Raw genomic sequence first — 26,118 nt, 5'->3', positions numbered from 1 at the left:
TTATTTTACTCCGGCAATTAAATTGTCCAGCGATGTTTTTAAAAAACTTCAGAGAATGGATGTTGGAGCGATTTTTCTGCAGCAGCTGAACCTTTGGTTTAGATGCTGGAAAATCGAAGGTAGACAAAAATGCTGGAGAAACTCAGCGGGTGCAGCAGCATCTATGGAGCAAAGGAAATAGGCAACGTTTCGGGCCGAAACCCTTCTTCAGCATCTGCAGTTCCTTCCAACAGGATGTTATGTCTTGTGTGTGATTTATAGCTCTACCAGCGACTCCACTGTGTCTTTTTTTAGCGTGAAGAGTAATTTAAAAAAAATTGTAAATGTACATTACGTGAGGGCTAGCTTACATGTTTGAAGTTTTTAAAAAGATCCTCAAATGATACTGCTGTTGCTAGCAAGGCCATGATTTAATGGCAACCCCTAATTGCCATTGAGGAGATGGCAATGAACCACAGCACTATCTGTGGTGCACATAGTCCTACAATGCCATTAGGCAAACATTTTCAGAATTTTTACCCAAAGACAATAAAGGAATATGTTGGACCTGAATGAAATTAGTAAGATATTATCATTTTCTTAATTACATGTAAGACCCTCATAGTCCTATACTTTATAATAGATATTAATGTTCATTTGAATAGAAAATAGTAAGTTATGTTGAAGATAGACACAAAAGGCTGGAGTAACTCGGCAGGACCATTCTTTCTCTCTGGAGATGCTGCCTGTCTCACTGAGTTACTCCAGCTTTTTGTGTCTATCTTCGGTTTAAACCAGCATCTGCAGTTCCTTCCAACAGTATGTTATGTCTATTTCGAAACGTTGCCTATTTCCTTCGCTCCATAGATGCTGCTGCACCCGCTGAGTTTCTCCAGCTTTTTTGTGTACCTAGTATGTTATGGCTTGTGTGTGATTTACAATGAATAAAATAGCCGTTTGCTTTTGATTTTGAGAGAGTACCTATTGGGGAGTAATAATCATCAGATTTTGCTCTAATTCCTCAGGAACAAGTGGAAGAAATGAAAGCAAAAGAAGAACGAATGGAGAATGAAATGGCCGATCTTCGTTTTCAGAACAAGCGTCTGACCGAGCCTCTGGAAAAAGCGCGGGACGAGGTTGCAAGACTTACTAAACTTTTGGCCAACTATGAGCAGGATAAATCTTTTCTTACAGTAAGTATCTTGATAACTAGGCAATTTGATCACTAGATTGCCACTTTTTTGTGCTTACTGATTTAGTAATGTAATTTTGTTTATGATACCAATATTTTTTTTAACCAATATTAATTTTCTTTGGAGTAAATGCTGATCTCTGTTATAAAGTATTGTAATTTAATATTTCTCATGCTGCTATACTAAATCTATAGCCCATTATCACAGTGGAGCGGAGTGTGAAGAAGGGTCTCGACCCAAAACGTCACCCATTCCTTCTCTCCAGAGATGCTGCCTGTCCCGCTGAGTTACTCCAACATTTTGTGTCTACAGCCCATTATCATAGTATCAATGAACATAAATATCACATCAAAAACAAATGCAGAATTATTTTCAGTGTCTTTCCTAATTTTCAATTCATAATTTTAGCTGTTGATAATGGAACATGCTATTAATTGTGAAATTCTTGGAAGTATTCCAAGTCTATATGTGTAAAAGATCACAGTGCCACCGTTTATTTTCTGTGGATTGTTGTGGGTTTTATCCCCAAGGCTGATAATTATTGACCATTATGGCTATACTAATAATATGGTGGAAGGCAATGAGAGAGTGAAGTCTGTGTGGAAAATACAGTACATTCAGAAAGTGTTCAGACCCCTTCACTTTTTCCACATTTTGTTACGTTACACCCTTATTCTAAAATGGATTATTTTTTTTTTTTTAAATCATCAATGTACACACAATAACCCATAATAAAATAGCGAAAACAGGCGTTAGAAATTTCGCTAATTAATTAAAAAGAAATAACTGAAATATCACATTTACATAAGTATTCAGACCTTTTACTCAGTACCTTTTACTGAGGCACCTTTGGCAGCGATCACAGCATCAAGTCTTCTTGGGTATGATGCAACAAGCTTGGCACACCTGTATTTGGGTAAATTCTCCCATTCTTCTCTGCAGATTCTCTCAAGCTCTGTCAGGTTGAATGGGGAGCGTCGATGCACAGCTATTTTCAGGTCCCTCCAAAGATGTTCAATTGGGTTCAAGTCCAGGCTCTGGCTGGGCCACTCAAGGACATTCACAGACTTGTCACGAAGCCACTCCTGCGTTGTCTTGGCTGTGTGCTTAGGGTCGTTGTCCTGTTGGAAGATGAACCTCCGCCACAGTCTGAGGTCCAGAATGCTCTGGAGCAGGTTTTCATCAAGGATCTCTTCGTACTTTGCTCGGTTCATCTTTCTCTCAATCCTGACCAGTCTCCCAGTTCCTGCCGCTGAAAAACATCCCCACAGCATGATGCTGCCATCACCATGCTTCACCGTAGGTATGGTATTGGCCAGGTGATGAGCGGTGCCTGGTTTACTCCAGACGTGACGCTTGGCATTCAGGCCAAAGAGTTCAATCTTGGTTTTATTAGACCGGAGAATCCTTTAGGTGCTTTTTGACAACTCCAATTGTGCCTTTTACTGAGGAATGGTTTCTGTCTGGCCACTCTACCATAAAGGTCTGATTGGTGAAGTGTTGCAGATATAGTTGTCCTCCTGGAAGGTTCTCCCATCTCCACAGAGGAACTCTGGAGCTCTGTCAGAGTAACCATCGGGTTCTTGATCATCTCCCTGACCAAGGCCCTTCTCCCCCCATTGGTCAGTTTGGCTGGGCGGCCAGCTCGATTAAGAGTCCTGGTGGTTCCAAAGTTCTTCCATTTAAGAATGACGGAGGCCACTGTGCTCTTCGGGACCTGCAATGTTGCAGAAATTGTTTTATCCCTTTCCCCAGATCTGTGTCTAGACACAATCCTGTCTCGGAGGTCTGTGGACATTTCCTTCGTCTTCATGGCTTGGTTTTTGCTCTGAGATGCACTGTCAACTGCAGGACCTGCAGGACGGGTGTGTGCTTTTGCAAATCATGTCCAATCAATTTAATTTACCACAGGTGGACTCCACAATCAAGTTGTAGAAACATCTCAAGGATAATCAATGGAAACAGGATAAGCTCAATTTTGAGTATCATAGTAAATAGTCTGAATACTTATGTAAATGTGATATTTCAGTTATTTGTTTTTAATTACTTTGCAAAAATTTCTAAACGTGTTTTCGCTTCATTCTGGGATATTGTGTGTCGATTGATGATTTTTTTTTTAAAGTGGAAAAAGTGAAGGGGTCTGAATACTTTCTGAATGCACTTTATATTCCCTCAAAGCTATTGTGTAAAGCGTTTCAAGATTCTGATATCACAACTTTGACTTTGGATTATTATTTGTATTCTCCTGGTGTTTTTCCACCTTTTGGATGGAGACTAAGAGGTGAGCCACTTACAGAAAATTCTACCTCATCAGAGGTGCATGGTGCAAACATGATGTTGATGTGATTTGTCCTGAGCTTCTGGTGACCCTCATAACCTTAGTGGCTCAGAACCTGATGATGACAATATAGTTAGACTGTCACTAGAGACATACAGCATGGATACAGGCCCAACTTGCCCCTGCCAACTAAGATGCCCATCTAAGCTAGTTCAATTTTGTCTGCGTTTGGCCTATAAAACCTTTCTTATCCACGTACCAGTCCAAGTGTCTTAAATGCTGTTATAGTATTGCCACTTGGTGGCTCAACAACTCCCTCTGTTCACTAATCATCTTATTGTACCATGGGTTCCTGTTTGAAAATGAAGGTTTTGAAAATGATTTGTGAATTGGACGTTATAAAAAGTTATAGTTTATCGGCACTTTGCAGTTGTGGCACTTGGGTATTTGACTGGAGCAGGTGTTTACTTTATAGAAATAGTTCCTTATTTTTACTTAAAATGCCAATCTATTTCTACATACAACAATTTAATTAGCGCCATGTTTCGAAAACATTTGAGCATTAATTGCTTCAAGTAGAAACAAATTATCGATCGGATGAACAGTTTCTCAGTTATGGGTGGATTATCAGATATAATATCCCGTCATAAAGTCATACAGCTCCATCTTGTGGTTGAAAAATTGTGCACATTTGCCAATGAAACACTTCTGCCCAGTTACTAAAATATCTGAGCCCTGGTTGGTCTATCTCTTGACTTCAAGGGAAAAGTGCCACTGGTAAAGCATGCACCATTTAACAGTTCAATCAATTGATTTTCTTTTTTCCAGCGAGCTAGAGCGAAGCTTAAAATGATGGACAAAGATATGAAGCAGTTCAGGTGGGAACATGAAGTACTGGAGCAGCGTTTTTGCAAGGTTGGTTACCGTAAAATTATTTATTGAAATGCGGCTAATAACTGAAGCTCTGCAATAGTCTTGCATACCTGAAGAGAAACTTTAAAAATACTTTTGTTATCATATTTGATTAAAGATCAACATGTTGCCAACATAAACGAATCCCATCTGCCTGCACATGGTCCATATCCCTCCATTACCTGCATATCCATATGTCTATCTAAAAGCCTCCTAAACATTACTATCGCATCTGCCTCCACCATCAACCCTAGCAGCATGTTCCAGGCACCCAAGACCTTCTGCATATAAATAAATAACAGCTTATCCCGCATATCTCCTTTCAACTTTGCCCCCCTCACCATAAAGGTGTGCTCTCTAGTCTTTGAGATTTCCACCATGGGGGGGGGGGGGGGGGGGAAAGATTCTGACTGTACAATGCCTCTCATATTTTTATATACATCTATCAGATCTGCCCTCAACCTTTGGCATTCCAGAGAAAACAATCCACATTTGGCCAACCTCTCCTTATAGCTAATACCCACTACTCCAGACATTATTCTGGTAAATCTCTTCGGCACCCCCTCCTAAGCCTCCACATCCTTTGACCAGAAATGCATGCAATATTCTAAATGTGTCCTACCAACATTACACATTCTGACTCTTGTACTCAATGTGCTGTCCAATGAAGAGAAGCATACCACATGCCTTCTTTGCCACTCTACCTACTTGTGTTGAAACATTCATGGAGCTATGGACTTGGACCCAAAAACTCTTTATATGTCCATGCTGTTCATTGTATGATTTCCCATTGCATGAAACCTTCCAAAGTGTAACACCCCACACTTCCTTGGATTAAATTCCATTTCTCTACGAATTTTTTGGAGATGATCTACCTTCCACAGTATACTCTGACAACCATTATAATGTGATACCAATCAGAAATCCCTTTTGGGGAAATTGCAGTGGAAATGGCTGTTGTGCAGATACCAATACCATAGAGCAGGAACAGGAATCATTTAAGTTCCTCGAACCTCCTCCATGTCCTGGCCCAATTAGCTCATGGTTATTCTGACCCTGAGCTGTATTAATTCCTCTTAACTCCATGTCACATAATATCCCAGCAGAACAAATTAGACTTTAGTAAATCAACCCGAGTCTGATGGGTTCCAATTACATATAGTGGGATTGCAGTCTGGCAGTAAAAGAATTATTAAAGTCCTTGGCCTGGGGTCCTTTCATGCTGGGCTACTTCTTCATTCAATAAATGCATTTTATAAAATAAATGCATTTAATGCATATCAGCCAGAATTTATACCGATATTCAGTACTTTATTTAGAACCTGGCTATCCAACCTGAGCTTGATGGGTTCTATCTATTTGAGTTTGGTTTGGGATTCAACAACATCATAAATCCTTGGCTTAGGTTGAGTTCAGTCCGGCTAGTTTTGAGTTGTGTTGTAATGCTAGACACAAGCAGATCCCATTGTTGGTCTGAGTGAAGTGAAAGGTGAATTTAAAGATTATTGTTATTAGTAATAATAATGTATGCACCAGACGTGTGCCAAATTAAACGAATCTCCTCTGCCTGCATGTGATCCAAACTCCTGCATATTAATGTGCCAATGTAAACGCCTCTTAAAAGCCAGAATGCTATTAGTTTATTATTGTCATGTGTACCGAGATATGACCATATAACAATTACAGCACGGAAACAGGCCATCTCGGCCCTACAAGTCCGTGCCGAACAATTTTTTTTTCCCTTAGTCCCACCTGCCTGCACTCATACCATAACCCTCCATTCCCTTCTCATCCATGTGCCTATCCAATTTATTTTTAAATGATACCAATGAACCTGCCTCCACCACTTCCACTGGAAGCTCATTCCACACCGCTACCACTCTCTGAGTAAAGAGGTTCCCCCTCATATTACCCCTAAACTTCTGTCCCTTAACTCTGAAGTCATGTCCTATAGTGGAAAAACTGTTTTACTTGCTGTCTAGTCAAATCATACCATACATGAGTACAATGAAACCATACAGCTACTGAATACAATACCTACAGTAACAGATAACGTGATTTTTATAGAGAACAAATCAATTCAAACAAGGGAAAAATACATTTTGACATGATAATGCATATCTCCCAGAATGTATTCTGTTTTATTCTGCTTTACCCTTATTCTGTTTTAATATGTTTTGTTGAGGTTCAAGAAGAGCGGGATCAGCTGTACAACAAATTTGAGAAAGCTATTCAGGAAGTTCAGCAGAAGACGGGTTTGAAGAATGCAATCCTTGAGCAGAAACTTTGTGTCCTGTCCGACTGCTTGGAAAAGAAAGAAGCACAACTGAATGAGGTCCTCGCTGCTTCCAATCTGGACCCAACTGCTCTCACGATGATCACTCGCAAGCTGGAGGTACTACAAATCTCTCTCATTTACTTCTGTATTCGGGTAAATGGACAATGCTTGCTTAGTTTAATTTGGAGATACAGCATGGAAACAGGCCCTTCGGCCCTCCGAGTCCACGCCAACCAGCGATCCCCGCACACTAACACTACCCAACACACACTAGGGATAATTTATCATTATACCCAGACCAATTAACTTACAAACCAACGTGTGTTTGGAGTGTGGGAGGAAACGGAATATCGTGGAGAAAACCCACGTGGTCATGGGGAGAACATAAACTTCATACAGACAGCGCCCAAAGTCGAGATCGAACCCGGGTTTCTGGAGCTTTACAGCAGCAACTCTACCGCTGCGCCACCATGCCGCCCGGCTTGTCTGACTGGTACATTCCTTATTGCCTCCTTAAATTAGTTATAAAACATAATACTATAACCTTTGCCATGATTCCATGAATAAATGGAGGATAAACATGGCATGGTGGTGTAGAGGTAGAGTTACTGCCTTATAGCGCCAGAGACTTGGTTTCGATCCTGACAATGGCTGCTGTCTATACGGAGTTTGTACCTTCTCTCTGTGATCGCGTGGGTTTTCTCCGAGATCTTCGGTTTCCTCCCACACTCCAATGACATACAGATTTGTAGGTTAATTGGCTTGGTGTAAATGTAAAATTGTCCCTATTGTGTGTAGGGTAGTGTCAATGTGCGGGGATCGTGGTCGGTGCGGACTCGGTGGGCCGAAGGGCCTGTTTCCGCGGTGTATCTCTAAACTAAAAAACTAAACTAAGTAAGCAAAATTCTTTGTGAGATGTCAACATATTAACATCATATTAAAGCAGAATATTGCAAATACTATAAATCTGAAATGGAAATAGAAAAAGCTGGTAACATCCATCAGGTCAGGCAGCATCTGTGGGGAGAAAAACAGAGTATATGTTTCAAGTTAATGACCTTGTTTCTGTACTTGGTAAGATTGGGAATGAAAAGGTTTTAAGATATAAAGAAAGGCAGGAAGTAAAAATGGATGGATGGCTGGATAGATACTTGACAAAGGGATAATAGTCCTTTCTGCTCTTTTCTTTATTAAGAAATGTAGAAACAAAAGAAGCAATGTCATTTCAACTTGAAAAAAGACGTATGCATTTATTAGATGTTATATCTTAGTGCATTATGCATATTTGTTCTTAAGACAAAATCGTATCCTCACACAAACAAAAATAGGTCATCAGGTGGACATTAAGTGCGCATAGTTTGCTTAGAATCGCTCAATCTACATCCTGCAAGTAAATAAAGATTGCTGAGAAATCAAATACTGCCAAAGGCGTATGCACAGTACATTCAGGTTAGGTATTTGAATAAGTAGGTGAATTGGAAAATGCATTTTAACGAACAGTAAGGGCTAAGATAGAAATAAGGCAGACAACATTCTGGTCAGTGTTAATTGGATGTGAAGCAAGAAAACCGAAAACACTAGTTATGATTAGCTAATTTACCTTAAGTTTAGCTCTTATTGTCCCTTATGAACAAGTGGATTTCATGGATAATAGGTATTTATGGAAATACTGCTTATTTTGTGACTGAAACATCTTTGTTGATATTTATAGTCGCTTTTTCCGCTTTTGAAACTTATGTCGAGCTACTTCACTTGTTTGGTTCTTTCTCAGGATGTTCTGGATTCCAAGAACAATGTAATCAAGGATTTGCAATATGAACTGGCTCGGGTTTGTAAGGTAAGTTATAAATGAAATGTAACACCATGTTCAACAATTGAATTAATCTCAGCATGCCAGTGATCATTTATCTAAAACTAGAAAATGTACTCACTGACATCTAGTGTTCAGATAAGGTGTTTGTTCCTTCCTGTGTTTCTTTAAACAACTGCAGTGTCATTGATTACACTACCGAACACCAGGCACTTATCATTGGAATTCTCTGCCTCAGAGGCTGGTTCTCTGGATACTTTCAAGAGAAAGTTAGATAGCGGAATCAAGGGATATGGGGCGAAGGCAGGAACAGGGTACTGATTGCGGATGATCAGCCATGATCACATTGAATGGCGGTGCTGGCTCGAAGGGCCGAATGGTCTACTCCTGCACCTATTGTCTATTGTCTATTGATATGCACTGAAAAAATTGTGTTTATTTTAATAACCCTCTATAAATTCTAATGAAACTTTATAATCCCTACATTAAGTTTAACATATATATATATATATGTTCTGTAAGAAGAATTCCTGTGACAAACTGTTGTTAAAGACAGTTGATAATAATGACTGTAACTTTAGTAACAGTCCATTGATATGTTGATACAAGAAGCCTATGTTGTAAGTAGAGATGCTTTTTAAATTATTTCCACTTTGGAAATTCTCTCAAGGGATAAAACAGTAACAATTCATTAGCAAAAATAACCCTATTTGGAGGGTCAATCAACATCTGTGGAGGCAAAGAACTGGTTGGAGTCTTAGGTGGAGACCCAGCATCAGGACCAGAGTACAAGCCGAGTCTATCCAGTCTTTCTTCATATGAAAGTCCTGCCATCCCAGAAATCAGTCTGGTGAACCTTCTCTGTACTCCCTCGTCAGATACTGGCATATTTTGTTTTATTTCAAAGACTAAACTTAAATGTTGCTGGAAGTACCATTTTGGATGATAAAACTGCAGCACTTTCTGCTGGTTCAGTGTTAACAATTCCATACTACAATATGAAAAGCAGGAATTTCTCCTGATGTAACACCTAACTTTGCTGTCTCAAACAGCACTATCAATAAAACATAAAGATTATTAGTTGACTTCCACTGAAATTAAAGTAGTTGCAGAATTACTTATCAAGTCAAGTCAAGTCAAGTTTATTTGTCACATACACATACGAGATGTGCAGTGAAATGAAAGTGGCAATGCTCGCGGACTTTTGTGCAAAAGACAAACAACAAAACAACCAAACAAATTATAAACACAATCATAACACACATATTCTTTTACATAATAAATAATAGAAGAAAAAACGTTCTGTAGAGTTAGTCCCTGGTGAGAAAGGCGTTTACAGTCCGAATTGCCTCTGGGAAGAAACTCCTTCTCAACCTCTCCGTTCTCACTGCATGGCAACGGAGGCGTTTGCCTGACCGTAGCGGCTGGAACAGTCCGTTGCAGGGGTGGAAGAGGTCTCTCATGATTTTGTTTGCTCTGGAGTTGCACCTCCTGTTGTATAGTTCCTGCAGGGGGGTTAGTGAAGTTCCCATAGTGCGTTCAGCCGAACGCACTACTCTCTGCAGAGCCTTCTTGTCCTTGGCAGAGCAATTCCCGAACCAGATGGTAATGTTCCCGGACAAGATGTTTTCCACCGCCGCTGCGTAGAAGCACTGTAGGATCCTTGGAGACACTCTGAATTTCCTCAATTGCCTGAGGTGGTAAAGGCGCTGCCTTGCCTTACTCACCAGTGCTGAGGCGTGTGATGACCATGTCATATCCTCAGAGATGCGGACTCCCAGATATTTAAAACAGTTCACCCTATCCACAGGATCCCCATTTATACTCAATGGAGTGTACGTCCTCGGATGATGTGCCCTCCTAAAGTCCATGATCAGCTCCTTCGTTTTTTTGATGTTCAAGAGGAGGCTGTTCTCCTGGCACCAGAGTGCTAGATCAGCCACCTCCTCCCGGTAGGCATTCTCATCATTGTCTGAGATCAGGCCCACCACCACAGTGTCATCAGCAAACTTAATTATTGAATTATGTAGCAATTAATTATGTAGCAATTGCTACATTTTAAAATAGTTCCATTATGATTTTGTCATCATATATAACATGCTTTGAAGTGCCTGTACCAACATACAATTGTTTACATACAATCCTGCCAATTTGTCGATTTTTCCATATTGTTGGGCATATTTAAACATGCATGATTTCAGTGGGAAAGCCAAAAGTATTTATTTTCTAAGTAATACTGTATAAAAGATTGCCATTCTGCTTGTTGTACAGGCTCACAATGACTTGCTGCGAACATATGAAGCAAAACTTACTGCATTTGGAATTCCAGTAGATGAGCTTGGATTCAAACCACTGGAAACAGCCTTGTGTGGACAAACTATTGGGCAAGGTCCGGCTGGACTGGTTGCTTCAGGGACATAACCTAATTGTAGGTTGTACTTTTCTGTGATTACCAATAGGTATAATTGGTAATATTGTTCATTTTGATGCAGTGGACACTCATTTGAAAATCTAATGATCACATTCTAGGCTATTGTTGAAAATGTATTACTAAGGAAGTGCCGCTGAAGTGAGGTGCCATCTTTTGATTACGATAACACCCATTGTACATTCTGGCAGTTCAGGCGAATGTTAGAGATACCATGGTTTTATTTGAAGAAGTGCTTGAAGATCTCTTGATTCTGTGCGCAAAATGTATTTCTCAATCAGCACTTCCCAAAGGAAATGAATGATTATTGATCTCCCAGATTCTGGTTTTCCTAAAATAGCTACCCAGTTGTCCAGTTTCTTGAAATGAAAATGAACAAAATGTAAAAATACTTTGTTTTTGTAACTTGTTTTGTCTTTTAAAAACTGAATAAATCTTTCATATTTACATTTAGAGAAAAAAAAAATAATAGTATGGTATGATTAGATTCTTGTTACCCTGAATGAGATTTTAAAAATTGGAGAATTAAAAAAAACCCTTGAAGTGTTTTGCTACCATCTAGATTTTGCTGCTGACTGAATACTAAATGCAATTTTATTCCTACAACTTCATTCATCGTGCCTATTCTGTTGTTGTAAAACCCTATAAAGAAGGACAGAATAATACCATTGCCCCATTTTTAATGTGCTTCTTGTTATAACAATTCAGAACTACACCTGTGGCCTCACTTGCAATGTACCTTCTGCTGCTTCAAATATTTCATTAATCTGCTACTAAAAGATTTAATCATTTCAACCAATCTCATCAGTCTTTTATTAATCAAATTGAAAACTCGTTGCCCTATTGACCAGAGACCATAATCTTTGATGATACTTGCAATGAAAGTAATTGAATTTTCCATGCCTATGCTTCAACTGGCTCCAGTGGACTAATACCCAAACCTCAGATTTCTTGTAACTATTGTCACCCTGCCTTGATATCTTGGTGAATACACAATCAAGAATATAATGCCCTTTTCAGAGTGGGGCATTCAAAATTGCTAATTATGCACTGTTACCTGTTCACAGTCACAAATCACACATAGTACATCAAACAGCACAGTACAAGAACAGTCCCTTCATCCCACAATGTCTACCACGCATGATGCCAAGACCAACTCTTAACTGCCTCAATTGCACATAATTCGATGGTGGGGAAGTCAGTATCATTGATCGACTGGGCATTGTCCACCACGTTTTGTAATCTTCTTTATTCCTGGGTGATTGAGTTGCCAAACTATGCCATGATGCAACCAGTCAATATGTTCTCTACCATGAACCTGTATAAGATCAATAGAGTACTTGTCAACATCCTGAATCTCCTCAATCCTCGAAGGAAGTAGAGGCGTTGATGAGCTTGAAGTAGAGGCGTTGATGAGCTTGTAGTAGAGCTTGAAGTAGAGGCATTGATGAGCTTGTTTTTTTCATCTAGGAAAATATATTCCCACTGACTACCCCATCTATGCCTCATAATTTTATATCATTCTATGCGGCCTCCCTGCATCTTCTGGCATTCCAGAGAAAAAAAAAAATCCAAGTCGACACAACCTCTTCCTTTAGCTAATGGCCCCCTAAATTGGGCATCATCCTAGTAAACCTTCTCTGCACCCTTTCCCATCTCAAAATCTTCCTGTACTGTGGAAACTAGAACTGCACGCAATACGCCAAATGCGGCCAAACCAAAACCCTATAAAGTGGCATCGGGACTTCCTGATTCTTATGGTCAGGAGTGTAAAAGCCAAGACGTTCAGAAGCAACTATATTATATGCCTTTTTTACCACTCTATCTACTAGTGTTGCCACTTTCAGAGGTTATGGACATGGATGCCATATCCCTCTGTACATCAATGCTGTTAACGGTTATGCCATGAATTATATATTTAAGGGCCTGTCCCACTTAGGCTATTTTTTAGGAGACTCCAGGAGACTGGGCTGTTGTCACATGGTCGCCAGGTTGTCGCCTGTATGGTCGTGAGTCGTCTCCTCAGTCGCTCAGAGTCGTTGCGTCTTTCTGGTCGCCGCTGGATTTTCAACATGTTGAAAAATTTTCGGAGACAGTCGGCGACAGTGGGTTTGATGCCAATGAGCGTAGCTTGACTTCTCCTGACGTAGGTGCTGTCATAGTTGTCGCCTGGTTAATGTAGGTTGTCGCCAGGCGACACAGGTGGTCGCCAGTGCTGACTTCAGATTTTTTTTGTTGTTAAAGTAAAATGTTTCTATTTCCAATTTTATGTCGAAGGGGGGTCCAGTCGCCAGTTTTTTCAGCGACCTTTGACAGTCGCTGGCAGTTGCCTAAAAATAGCCTAAGTGGAACTTACTCCTTACATTTCACCTCCTAAAGGGCAACACCTCACACTTGATCGGATTAAATTCCATCTGCCATGTCTCTTAACAAATTTCGGCAGCTATATCTGATCTATATCCCACTCTAAACTTTCACAACCTTCTTCACAGTCAGCGACTCCAGCAAACTTGGTGTCATCTGCAAACTTACTCCTCACAGATCTCCAGCATGAATATTGTCCTTCCACCACAACCCTCTGTCTTCAGTAAGACAGTTTCAAATCCGTACAACCAAGTCACTTAAACCTGTGCATCATAATCTTCTGGATCAGCGTACCTTGGGCGACTTTATCAAATGCCTTACTCAAATCCAGGTTGACAACATCCACTGCCCTACCCTCATCGATCATCTTTGTTACCTCCTCAAAAAAACTTAAATCAAGTTATAAGACCGTATATGCCGTGTAGAAAGCTATGCTGACTGTCCCTAATTAATCAATTTTCTTCCAAATGGGAAGAAATTTTAATCTGATGAATTATCTCCCTGCCACTGAAATGAGGCTCATTGCCTTTCATTCCCTGGATTCTCTCTACTTACCTTCTTAAAAAAAGAAACAACATTAGCTACTCTCCGTCCACTGGGACCTTGCCTGTGAAGACGCAATGATCTTTGTCAAGGGTCCCCCAATCTCCTCTCCTGCCTCTCTATTTCACTTTTCTTTTTAATTAAGTCACTCCTACACTGAAGGTATACAGGTTGCTTCAGAAATGTAACCTCAAACTCTCACTTTCTTGCGAATTTGTGATACATTCCCAAGGTTTGTACATAATTTTTCCAAAACATAACACACACTACTTTGGACAGGTATTTATAAATTAGAAGAAAATGTAGCTAATGTACAGCACCCTCCCTTTGGTGTAAACAAAAGCCAAGATTTCATTAGTCTAGTTGAATCTATTGCTAAAATACCCTGTGTAGGAAAGAACTGCAGATGCTGGTTTAAACCGAAGATAGACACCCTACTCTTCATTGAGAAAAATCACACAAATGTTATTTTATTATAATGTGACACTTGATGCACAATCCACCTTTGCATTGGTGAGGACATTTAGGATCCTCGGTAGGTAGTATACGAGAATGGATTCAAGAGAAGAGCAATGTGGTATTTCTGACTTGCATCGGAAATGTTGAAGACAACCTAAAAAACATGATGAGAATTAGTTGTATAATAATCCAGTCAAATAAGCTTATTTTGAAGCAATTTTCCGTGCAGAAATTTAAAAAAATAAAACATAAATTGAGATTTGCATAAAGGTAAGCAATTTGCTAACAAACATTTTACATCACCACACAATTTTGAAATCACCTCATATCAAATTAGTTAAAGGGAAATGTTTAAAATCTACCCTATACTGAATCCCTATGCAAAAATATAGACGTTTTGCAAATAGGAAATAAAAACAAAACTGCTGAAAATACTCAGTGGGTCAGACATCAGGTGGACAGAATCACGGAAAGAGCGTTCACGTCGGGGCCCTGTTTCCACCAATCTTTCCACCACCACACACAAGAAGCGACAAGACAGACACCATTGTATACAGATGCCAAGAAGTGTGTTCAGCTCTGGCTGAACAACTTCCCATCTTGTGTGTGGACTTGATAAGAAGATCAGGTGGACAACATCTACTGAAATGTTAACTTGGATTTTGTCTTCACTGGATGCAGTCTGACCTGAATATTTACAGCAACTATTTATCAATAAATATTTATGAAATAAAATTCTTCAAAACATAAAATGTAGACATTTTGCCTCTGGTGGATAAATGCATTGCCAAATGAAAACATGGTTTCATTGCGATTTCATTTACATGTTAAATTAAACTCCTGGCAGTGGCTGGTTCATTAATCTTTGAAGCGTCACAAGTCATTGTCTTCCCATGTAAATCTTGCATGATAAATTTCACTTTTCATTTTGAATTGTGTGATTTCTATAGATGAGAAGAGCAAAATTATTTTTTTTAACACAGCAGATTTTACTGTTATTACCTCAATGTATGGGTAGAAACTTGCTATCTCTAATGATTTCCAATATTTGGCTGTTGCAAATTTGATCTTGTATATCCCAGGAATAAAAGTCTGTGACGTAAGCAGACCTGGGCATCTGCCATCCGAATTAGTAACCCTACAGACACACAAATGAAAAGAAATTACATTTTTTAAGAAACGTAACAATTTTCCCCTTGATTATTAATTTCCTTTAATTTGTTTCAATTACATTTTAAAACAAACACGCAGTTGTTGCATACTTCATCCCTCCATAATCCTTTAAACTTTTTTTGTGAAAAAATATACTGCATCGTAAAATTTTCAATCATGTTCAATATTTGTCAACAGTATTTGAACCAATGAAGTAGCAGAGACGGAAAACTGATTCTCTAAATATGCTTTGTGCAAAAAGTTATTTTGACAAAACTGCGAATTACATTGCAAACTATTTACAAATAAATTTCCACGAGGGTATAAATTTCGAATGGGCCAGGTAACTTAAAGGTTGATCAAGTGTTGGGGAAGGAAGGTATGAAAGGATTGGGCTGTAAACTCTAGTGCAGAACTGTCAATGGTAAGCCAATGGAATGGAATTGGCTTACTATTGACAGTTCTGCACTAGAGTTTGTCTGGATGATGGATTAATCTGAAACCAGGGGACAAGTCTAGCAGGACATAGATGGTGTGTGAGGAAGAGGACGATTTGCTCGGGTTAAGCAAGGTCGGCATAATCAGAAAAGAGTCATTGAAGGGACACCAATAGGTAAATCCACCCTCCTTTACAGGCACAGATTAATGTTGAATGATCATTTTTTTAATTTTAGATCTTTGGTAATCTGGAACTTGTGTTGATCTGTTGGATGGGACAGAAAGAGTAGATGTAATAAAAATGAACTTCAGATGCTGGCGTATACCAAAGATAGGCACAAACATGCTGGAGCAACTCAGCGAGTCAGGCAGCATCTCTGGAGGAAACGGGTAGGTGGTGTTGCTGGGAAGGTCGAGACTTCTTCAGATTGATTGGGGGGTGACTTGAAGCAAAAGATGAGGTATGGTGACAGGTGACATTAGGTAGGTGTGATACAGTTTTGACTAGAAAAGGGAATATACTCTGCAGTGTAATGTTCCTTTTTTCTATTTCTTAGCTTTAACATGAGAAAATTGTTAAAGAGAGAAGAATTAAACTGGAACAACAGTGACTTAAATGTTTTTCTTTTTTCACGAACCCATTCTGTTTTGTTCAAAATGCTAACTCTACCCAAGACTCTGTGTTTCCCCACAAACACCTGCTGCGACTACAATTGATAAAGGTGCACCACTGGTGAGTACAATAGCAAGCGCCATATTTGCTTTAAAGGAGGGATTCGCTACTTTCTCTTTGATCTCGCTCACCCTTCGGCCATCTCTTTCCATTCCTCGTTGTCCAGCCTGTGAACGCTGACGGGGAGTCGAGCAGCAGGGATACCTTGGGCAGTGTTGAGGGCGTGGGTGGTGAGTGGACTCAGGGACATGCTGGCCGCCCGGGAGTTACACTGTGTGGAGGAAAAGTTGCTCAAATGTTAGCCAAGCGTATCCTATTAAAGTCATTGACTTTTATCCCAAGAAAAAAAAAACAAATTGCAAACGCCAGACTCTCTAAAACTACCTGTTGAATATTCGCCTCGCATATTCCTCGGCCGTTTTCCTCAGATATTCGGCCGGTGTGGCGAGTCCCAAGTGTGTGTGTGTGTTTCTAACCCAGGTCAGAAATATCTTTCTATTTTAATGATCCGAAATCTCAACAGTTCCCGCATTAAATAAGGACACTGGCGAGACACACACACACTTTTTTTGGCGGCTGAGGCTGTCGGTTCCACCTCGATCTTCCCAGGGCCACGCAGAGTTAAACACAAATGGTGTAACAGCAGCTAACACCGCTGATGTTTCCCTTCCCGCGGCTTAATATCACCTTCTGCCTTGATGTGTCGCGCAGAGGAACGAAGCAATTCTCTTGGGAGGGTGTGGACAAGCGACATTTCGGGTCGGGACCTCTTCGGACTGACCTGAAACATCTAGCCATACCCCCCCACCCCAAACACTGTCTGGCCTGCTGAGTGGGTTCCTTCCATACCTTGTGTTTAGCTGAAGATTCCAGCATCTGCAGTCTCCCGTGTCTCACTTTGGACTATAATGGTTCTCGGATGGCCGGCATTAATTGCTTGTCTCAAGTCAACCAGAAGGTGGTGCCATCGGTCCCAAGATTTTCAAGATTCAAGATTCAAGATAGATTTAATTGTCACGTGTGCCAGATGGCACAGTGAAATGAATTTCCACAGCCATACAATAAAAATCAACAGGACACCACACGCTATAGGGTTTGACACAAAAGAATCAAAGTTTCCCACTGTGTGGGAAGGCACCAAAGTCAGTCTCTTCCTCCACTATTCCCCGTGGTCAGGGCCTCCTCGTGCCCTCCGCAGTTGCCGCTACGGACGGCCCGATGTCCAGGACCGCTCGCTGGGGCGTTGTTAGTCCGACGTCGGGGCTGCGGGACGTCCTCAGCGGCGTGGACACAGTCGGCCCCCTCCTACCGGAGTCGGCGGCTTCCAAAGTCCGCAGGCCGCGCCGGGTGGAGACTGCTGCTGGAGACCCTCTGCAAGGTGCCCCAGGACTCCACGATGTTGTTCAGCGCCGCCCGCGTTGGAAGCTCTCCGCACCAGAGCTCCACGATGTTGGAGCAACGGCCCAACGCTCCGGAGCTCCAAACGGCAACCCAGAGTAGGCATCGCCCGCTCCGCGGTGACTCCAGCGCTGCGCCGCCGCTGTAGCAGCCCTGGTCCGGTTCCCGGTCCCCGGCAGGAAAGGCCGCTCCGATCCAGCTGGTAGGCCGCGAGGTGGGGGGCGAGGACGCGACTCGGAGAAATAGTCGCGTCCCCGCCCGGAAGAGACTGGGAAACGGTTTCCCCCTTACCCTGCCCCACTCCCCCACATAGAAAAGTTAAAGTTTCCCCCAACACAAAACTTTGGACTAACTAAAAATAATAAAAAGACAGAAGTAACAGACAGTAGGCAGAGGCTGCTGCCAGTGCAGCGCCCCTAGTGGATTTAACCCAGTATCCATAATAAATGAGTGGGACCAAAGGTTTGGTGCGAATTGGGAAGGAACCAAGTTGAGTTTCCATTGTTTGTGCTGTCCTGGTCCTTTGAATGTTGTCCCACCATCAACTCGTCATAAGACTAAACTTGCGATCAGCATCATCTTGGGTCGGGTTACCACCCTCTAGCTGTCTATTACTGAAAAATGAGAGGGTGGTTGTATAGCTTTGAACTATTTGTTTAAGAAGGAACTGAAGATGCTGGAAAATCGAAGGTAGACTAAAAGGCTGGAGAAGCTCAGCGGGTGAGGCAGCATCTATATCGTTGATCTATATTGTTGATTTAGGTCCATTGTCAAGGTACGTGAAGCCAACAGTTGTGAACCTGGGTTTTAGGATGGACAGTGACTTTAAATTAGATCGCCAAATATGCGCGGTGGTTAAGTCCAGCTTCTCTCATCTAAGGAAGCTGATGAAGGTGAAGCCCATTCTCGAGCGGCAGGATTTTGAGACAGTAATCCATGCCTTTATTACATCTAGGCTGGATTACTGTAACACGCTCTATTTTGGTGTTGCTCGTTCTTCACTGGCTCGTCTCCAGTTGGTTCAGAATGCTGCTGCTCGCCTTTTAACAGGGACTCGAAAGAGGGAGCACATATCGCCAATTCTGGCCTCCCTACACTGGCTCCCGGTGCACTTTCGAGTTCATTTTAAGATACTGTTATTTGTTTTTAAATCTCTGAATGGGCTCGCCCCGCCTTACCTCTCTGAGCTGCTCCACCCATACGCTCCTGCCCAGTCCCTCAGGTCAGCTGGTCAGCTGCTCCTGGAGGTACCGAGGTCTAGTTGGAGGCTCAGAGGAGATAGAGCCTTCTCTGTTGCTGCTCCGGCACTCTGGAACACCCTGCCGTTGCCCCCCTCCCCCACATAGACATCAGACAGGCCCCCCAACACAACTGTCCATCTTCAAATCCAGTGTTAAAACACATTTGTACTCCCTGGCTTTTGACCATGCCTGAGGCTTTGCTTCTGTTTGTGGTGTTTTTGATGTTTCTTTATTTTACATGTCTTTTCCTACTATTTCTTTTGATTGTTATTTTTGGTGTGTATTAACTTTTTTGTCAATGATTAGTGATGTACAGCACTTTGTTGCAGCTATGTTTGTTTTTAAAGTGCTCTATAAATAAAATTATTATTATTATTATTATTATAGCAGTGGCATAGCAGAATGCAGAGAGGTGCCTGGGTTTGAGACAACAAGCAAAAGGTCGTCAGCATATAGTGAGACCTTATGCTGTGTACGGCCCCTCCAAATACCGGCTATGTCGTCACAGCTGAGAAAGGCCATGGTTCAATGACCAAGTCAACATCGTCAACATCCAACTATATCGTTGGAACTCAATCCTGGCATCTACAAACCAAACATTAGACCTCAAAATGAAGGGTTGCTGTTCAGAGACAAATGTCTTCATCTCTGCAAATCTTTGGGCTTTCTCACTTCTTCACCCAAGGGGACTGTGGAGGCTCAGTCAGTTAGTATGTTCAAAGCAGGGATCTCAAAGCATCTTATTGAACAATGAAACAGACACAAGGGGTCATATAACCTGTTCCTGAATCTTTTTACATTCTTGGATTCTCTATCAGTTGATGATTTGGATACATGCCCAATAACATTGGCCTAAATTTGAAGAAGATGCTAAAATCAAGTAAATATTCTGAAGGTAGACAAAAATACTGGAGAAACTCAGCGGGTGAGGCAGCATCTATGGAGCGAAGGAAATAGGTGACGTTTCCTATTCCTTCGCTCCATAGATGGTGCCTCATCTGCTGAGTTTCTCCAGCATTTTTGTCTACCTTTGAATTTTTACAGCATCTGCAGTTCTTTCTTAAACGTAAATATTCTGAGTATCATCTATCAATACGATGGTGGAGTGAGGAGAAAGGTAGACACCTGTGTGGTGTCATCAAAATAAAAAAATATGATTTGAATTTACAAACTTCCGTGAAGTAAAAGAGCAGAAGGTTTATGGAATAAGACAACATGCATGGGAGCATTTAGCAGGTCAGGCAGCAGTGTTAAAAGAAGCAATTAAGGTGTAGGAATGAGGTACTGCATATGTGTAGAAAGGAACTGCAGATGCTGGTTTAAACTGGAGATAGAAACAAAAAGCTGGAGTAAATCAATGGGTCATGCAGCATCTCTGGAGGAAAGAAATAGGTGATGTTTCGGGTTAAGGAGGATGTCACGACAGAGTCAGGGGAAAGGGAAACAGTAGATATAGACAGCACATAGAACAAATGAATAAAAGATATGCAAAAAGCAACGGTGATCAAGGAAAGGTGGAGCCCACAATGGTCCATTGTTTGTTGTGTGGTAGAGGTGATAACAAGTTATGCAGACAGTGAATCTCAACAGAACAACAGTGAAACTAGTACAATGACTAGGGTGGGGGAGGGGGCAGAGAGAGAGTAGGTTCATACCACTGGGTTGTAAACTGTACAATGCGAAATATGAGGTGCTGTTCCTCCAATTTGCATTTGGCATCACTCTGACAATGGAGGGGGGGCCAGGACGGAAAGGTCAGTGTGGGAATTGGAGTTACAGTGTTTGGTAAAGGTGAAAGGGGAGGACTAGGGGGACTTTGTTCCTGTTGCAACTGGGGGGAGGGGAAGCAGGAGTGGAGCTGCGGGGTATCGAGGAGACGTGTGTGAGGGCCTCATGTATGATAGACGAGGGGACCCCCTGTTCCCTAAGAATGAGGACATCTTGGAATGCAGAAGATGGTTTCCACTGACTATAGACACAAAATGATGGAGTAACTCAGCGGGTCAGACAGCATCACTGGAGTGAAGAAATAGCTGGTGTCAGGCCGAGACCTTTCTTTGGACTGAGAGCTAGTCGGGGGAGAGGGAAACTAGAGGCATGAAAAGGTGCAGAATAGATTAGAGCCGACACCGATGAACAAAGAGCCCACAATGGTTCATTGTTGGCAGCTGAGGAGGTGATAATGAGGAGATACAAACAGTACAAGTAGCGGGACACTAGGGTAGGGGAGGGACAGAGAGAGGGAAAGCAAGGGTTACATGAAATTAGAAAACTTAATATTTATACCGGTGGGGTTTTAAGCTGCCCAAGCGAAATATGACTGGGATTAGCCATCAAATTTACGTTTGGTATCACTCTGACAGTAGAGGAGGCCCAGGACAGCGAGGTCAGTGTGGGAATGGGAAGAGGAGTTAAAATGTTTGGCAACTAGGAGATCGCGTAGCCCAAGGTAGACGGAGTGTAGGTGTAGGAGCGAAATGATCGCTGACTCTGCACTCGCCGAGGTGATGGCCCTTGGGACTGGGGAAAAAGGGGAAACAAGTTGTTTAATTGCAGAGAAGGTGGGAGGGAGAGATAGGATAACGAGAATATGTCTGGGAGAATGAGACCAGTGTTGGCACAATGATAAACTAACATCTGGATGATAGTATCAATGAAGTTAATTAGAGAACGCGGTCGGGATAAAGGAACCGGTGAAATCTGTGAAATATTGGTCAATTCTGTAGGAGATGCCCTGCAGATTAGATCTATGATCAACAGTTTCTCTCTCTCCATCCAGGGGTTGTGGTTCAGCTGAGAATGTTGCACCTTGTGCCAACTCTCTCACATTCACCCCCCACCACTCTCTGTCATTGGGGTTCAACTAACTTCCTGTGGGCCTGCAGGTGTATGGAAGCTCTCGGCATTGCTGCCATGGCTGCCCTGAATTGTAACTAGACTGCACGTGGCAGATCCTGGGACTCCACCCCTCTACCATCCTGATGGCCATTGACAGCGTAAGAAAATTCAAACCATATTTAGGAAGGAACTGCAGATGCTGGTTTAAACTGAAGATAAACACAAAAAGCTGGAGTAACTCAGCGGGTCAGACAGCATCTCTGGAGAAAAGGAATAGGTGACATTTCTGGTCGAGACCCTTCTTCAGACTGTCAGACCAGTCTGAAGAAGAGTCTCGATCCTATTCCTTTTCTCCAGAATTGCTGCCTGACCCGCTGAGTTACTCCAGCTTTTTGTGTCTGTCTTTGAAATTCAAACCATTGCAAGTGGTGGAATCTTCCATAAGATTCATTTGCAAATCTACCATTACCAACCACACTTGCACTTCAGTGAAACTAACCACCTTACCTTTCTTGGGACCAGGTGATCTTGAATGTGCTGAAGTCGCGGTGCAGTCATTTAATTATACGTCTCTCTGAGGTGACTGGGTATCAGTGGTTGCAATCCTGAGCTATCGAATAGAATAATTTAAACAACTCTGGATTTTGTTCTTATGTCCCTTTTGAAGGCCAAAGTGTTTGCTTTTTTCACAACGCCAGCTACTGTCAATACTCATGACCTCTGCTCCAATCACCTTCTGAATCTATTGGTCAGCTAGGATCGCATTTACAGAAAAAGCTAAACCAAGTTAATATTTTATTTGCATGGTGGAATGAGAGCAAAATGGGCAGATTTGCTATTATACAGTGTGCTTTTATCAACAATAAGAGATATTGTTTTATTGTCGAAAGTTTAGGTGAAGTGAAGAGGTGAGAGGGTTTATGGAATAAGAGAATAGGCTGGAAATGTTTAGCACGTCAAGCAGCACCAATGTAAAGAGAAATAGTGTTAACGTTTGAGATTGAGGCCTCTAATTGGAACTGGGGAAGAGGAAATAAGGCAACATGAAAAGGTCAGTACATGGGATTGAAGGGCATCTCGATCCTTTGACATCTATTGCCTTTCATCATTCTTTGGCCCATGATCTCTCTCTTAGTTTAAATTCTCGTGTCCCTAATGCTTACCTTTTAGTGAATGTTACCTGGGCCCAAAGATCAACTCACAACCTGCTTCTTGTTTTCATCAAAGACAGACACAAAATGCTGGAGTAACTCAGCGGGACAGGCAGCATCTCTGGAGAGAAGTGTTCAAGAAGGAACTGCAGATGCTGGAAGATCGAAGGTACACAAAATTGCTGGAGAAACTCAGCGGGCGCAGCAGCATCTATGGAGCGAAGGTCGAGAGCCTTCTTCAGACTGAGCTCAGTCTGAAGAAGGGTCTCGACCTGACATGTCACCCATTCCTTCTCCCCAGAGATGCTGCCTGTCCTGCTTAGTTGCTCCAGCATTTTGTGCCTATTTCCTGTTTTCATCAGGTGAGATAGATCTTTGACTTTCAGAAATTCATCTCCACATTCCCAAAAGTTGACACCGTTTCCACACGTGACTACAATATTGATGGAAAAGAGTTTTGACTCTGATCAATGATGTAAATTAGAAGGCAAGTTTATTGTCCAATCCCCCTCGTTACCTGCTGTGAAACTGTATTCAGATTTAAATGGAAAGTGACTTCCGTAGGATTAATACTGCATGACATGGGAATGCAGGGACTTTCAGAATATAGTGTTTTCTGATCACTTAACGCTACTTTCAGGAAGCATTTCATTCAGTTCTGTTCATAAACGGAATTTGTGAAACAACAACTGCTTTCTCAGTACAATTTAAGCCACTTAATGTTCAGGAATTTGCTCATTAACTGTAGAAACTGCTCGTATAAAATAAGCAATGTGGCATTAGTGGGACTTTTCCATTAGCAACTTCCCCTTTATCTATTCTGTACTTTCCCCAGCATGGTGACTCATGGTTAGGAGATGGTAAATGACAATAACAAATTGCAATTGATACACATCTTTAATATAGGAAGATATATTGGAAACAGGATAACAGGTCAGGCAGCAACTCTGGAGTGAAGGGGGGGAAGAAGGATATTTTAACACTTCCCAAAATAACTGAATGTCTGATTTGATTTTGGGGGAGGGGTGAAGTTAGGGTTTCAGTTTGTTATTGTCATGTGTGCTGCTTTGCATGCTATCCAATCCGATCAGATAATATTAAACAGTAGGACTGGCACAATTCCTATATTTTAACCATGTAGATTTTGGCCTTAAAATTATTTACAAAATATCATAAATCTGATTTTAGCAAACTGCGACTTACATAAACAAGTTCAAGTCTGCTCACCACAAACCATAGTAAGTGCAGCTGATGAAGGCAATTTTCAGGCCATATTATCTATTTACACACAAATATTATCTATACATTCACTTTTACTGGATCCTGCTTGCTCTGCCCCTTACAAATAATTGTTCGACATCAATTGTCAAGTCCAGTTGTGGACGTGATGGTTGTTTTAGAACAATTATTTGTCATGTTATGAACAGTTAGTGTCATGTGCACTGAGGTAGTGGGGTCGGGTGAAAAATACAGTGAAATACATTCTAACCTATCTTGCAGTTACCAAGGGCCTACCTTGCTTGATTAGTACAGGTGTCAGGGGTTATGGGGAGAAGGCAGGTGAATGGGGTTGGGAGGGAGAGATAGATCAGCCAACTAGACGATGGGCCGAATGGCCTAATTCTGCTCCAATCACCTATCAAGCTTCCTTTTTATCCTCCTACTACTCCAGCTGTAATTATCATTTAAAGGGAAGCCTTATCGGACTGATGGCTAATCCCAGTCATCTGGCTACATCGATGTATTTCTATGTGTAAAGTCTGAGTACAATTAGCTATCAATGTCGTAAAATCTTCATTATTTGACGGTTAAAAGGTAAACTATTATAAGTAAATAATTTATCTAAATGCTATGAAATCTATGTACGTTTGTTCTCTTTCACTGAATAGCATGAGGATACTCACAAATTGCTGGACTAACGCAGCGGGTCAGACAGCATCTCTGGCGAAAAGTCCCAGGTGACGTTTCGGGTCAAGACCCTTCTTCACGCTGGGAGTCGGAGGAAAGGGAAACTGAAGATCAGTCTGAAGAAGGGTCTGGACCCGAAACCTCCCCTGTTCCTTTTCTACAGAGATCGCGCCTGACCCGCTGAGTTACTCCAGCGTTTTGTGTCTATCTTCTGTGTAAACAGGCATCTGCAGTTCCCTTCTACACACCTGAGGATTCTGTTGGTGGAGCACAGTTGTCCAGCGAATAACTGTGGCATTTTGTTCAGAGTAGATTGGAATTGTTGATTTTTGGCCTGGATTAATGATTTGTATATGGATACAGTTTCTTGTATATGGATCACAGTATGGTATGGCAACTGCTCTGTCTCCGACCGGAAGGCATTGCAGAGGGTGGTGAAAATTGCCCAACGCATCTCCGGTTCCTCGCTCCCCTCCATTGAGTCTGTCCAAAGCAAGCGTTGTCTGCGGAGGGCGCTCAGCATCGCCAAGGACTGCTCTCACCCCAACCATGGACTGTTTACCCTCCTACCATCTGGGAGGCGCTACGGGTCTCTCCGTTGCTGAACCAGCAGGTCGAGGAACAGCTTCTTCCTGGCGGCTGTCACTCTACTCAACAACGTACCTCGGTGACTGCCAATCACCCCCCCCCCCCGGACACTTATTATTATTTATTCAAATCATTTGCTATGTCGCTCTTCCAGGGAGATGCTAAATGCATTTTGTTGTCTCTGTACTGTACACTGACAATGACAATTAAAATTGAATCTGAATCTGAATCTTAGTTCCTCAATTTAGGCTTGATCTTCACAAGAAATTCCCATCCTCACTTTCCCTCTTTGTTAACCAACTATACATTTTCCCATCTGAAGAAGGATCTGACCCAAGGCATCATCTGTCCATTTCCTTCCATTGATGCTGCCTGGTCTATTGCGTTCAGGCAGCAGATTGTTTTATGTACAAGGTTCCTGCATCTTCACTTTCTCTTCTGTATATGTTTTTTTCCAAGACGAAGCACATATTTTAACGTGGACGCA

At 41.7% G+C, this 26,118-nt stretch overlaps 2 protein-coding genes across 5 annotated transcripts in view; one reads left to right on the top strand and one right to left on the bottom strand.

Annotated features, from left to right (window-relative positions):
- The window catches only part of gas8 (growth arrest-specific 8), a 31,396-nt gene extending 20,147 nt beyond the window's left edge, over nt 1–11,249 (top strand). Inside the window, exons 7-11 of the mRNA XM_055649009.1 lie at nt 1,005–1,172; nt 4,279–4,365; nt 6,548–6,757; nt 8,412–8,477; nt 10,722–11,249. Coding sequence (XP_055504984.1) covers nt 1,005–1,172; nt 4,279–4,365; nt 6,548–6,757; nt 8,412–8,477; nt 10,722–10,871 — 681 coding nt within the window. The 3' untranslated portion in view covers nt 10,872–11,249. The remainder of the gene's footprint in view (nt 1–1,004; nt 1,173–4,278; nt 4,366–6,547; nt 6,758–8,411; nt 8,478–10,721) is intronic.
- A 2,980-nt stretch (nt 11,250–14,229) lies between these two features.
- Nucleotides 14,230–22,622, bottom strand: uraha (urate (5-hydroxyiso-) hydrolase a). Of its 4 annotated transcripts, none has more exons than XM_055649011.1 (4): nt 22,492–22,622; nt 16,639–16,778; nt 15,247–15,382; nt 14,230–14,398 (listed from the first exon to the last, which is right to left on the bottom strand). In XM_055649011.1, exons 1-4 carry the CDS (start codon nt 22,540–22,542, stop codon nt 14,309–14,311), a joined length of 417 nt encoding a protein of 138 aa, XP_055504986.1. In that variant the 5' UTR covers nt 22,543–22,622; the 3' UTR covers nt 14,230–14,308. The 4 variants fall into 4 exon arrangements, with proteins under 4 accessions (XP_055504986.1, XP_055504988.1, XP_055504985.1 ...); XM_055649013.1 differs by lacking the exon at nt 22,492–22,622 and adding an exon at nt 17,357–17,498; XM_055649010.1 differs by lacking the exon at nt 22,492–22,622 and adding an exon at nt 17,195–17,338.
- Nucleotides 22,623–26,118: the final 3,496 nt, after the last annotated feature.

This window comes from Leucoraja erinacea, chromosome 17, assembly GCF_028641065.1.
Source record: "Leucoraja erinacea ecotype New England chromosome 17, Leri_hhj_1, whole genome shotgun sequence".
In the NCBI taxonomy this organism is placed as follows: Eukaryota; Metazoa; Chordata; class Chondrichthyes; order Rajiformes; family Rajidae; genus Leucoraja; species Leucoraja erinaceus.
Note: the sequence above shows the minus strand (reverse complement) of the source record. Positions and strands in the feature narration are given on the sequence as shown.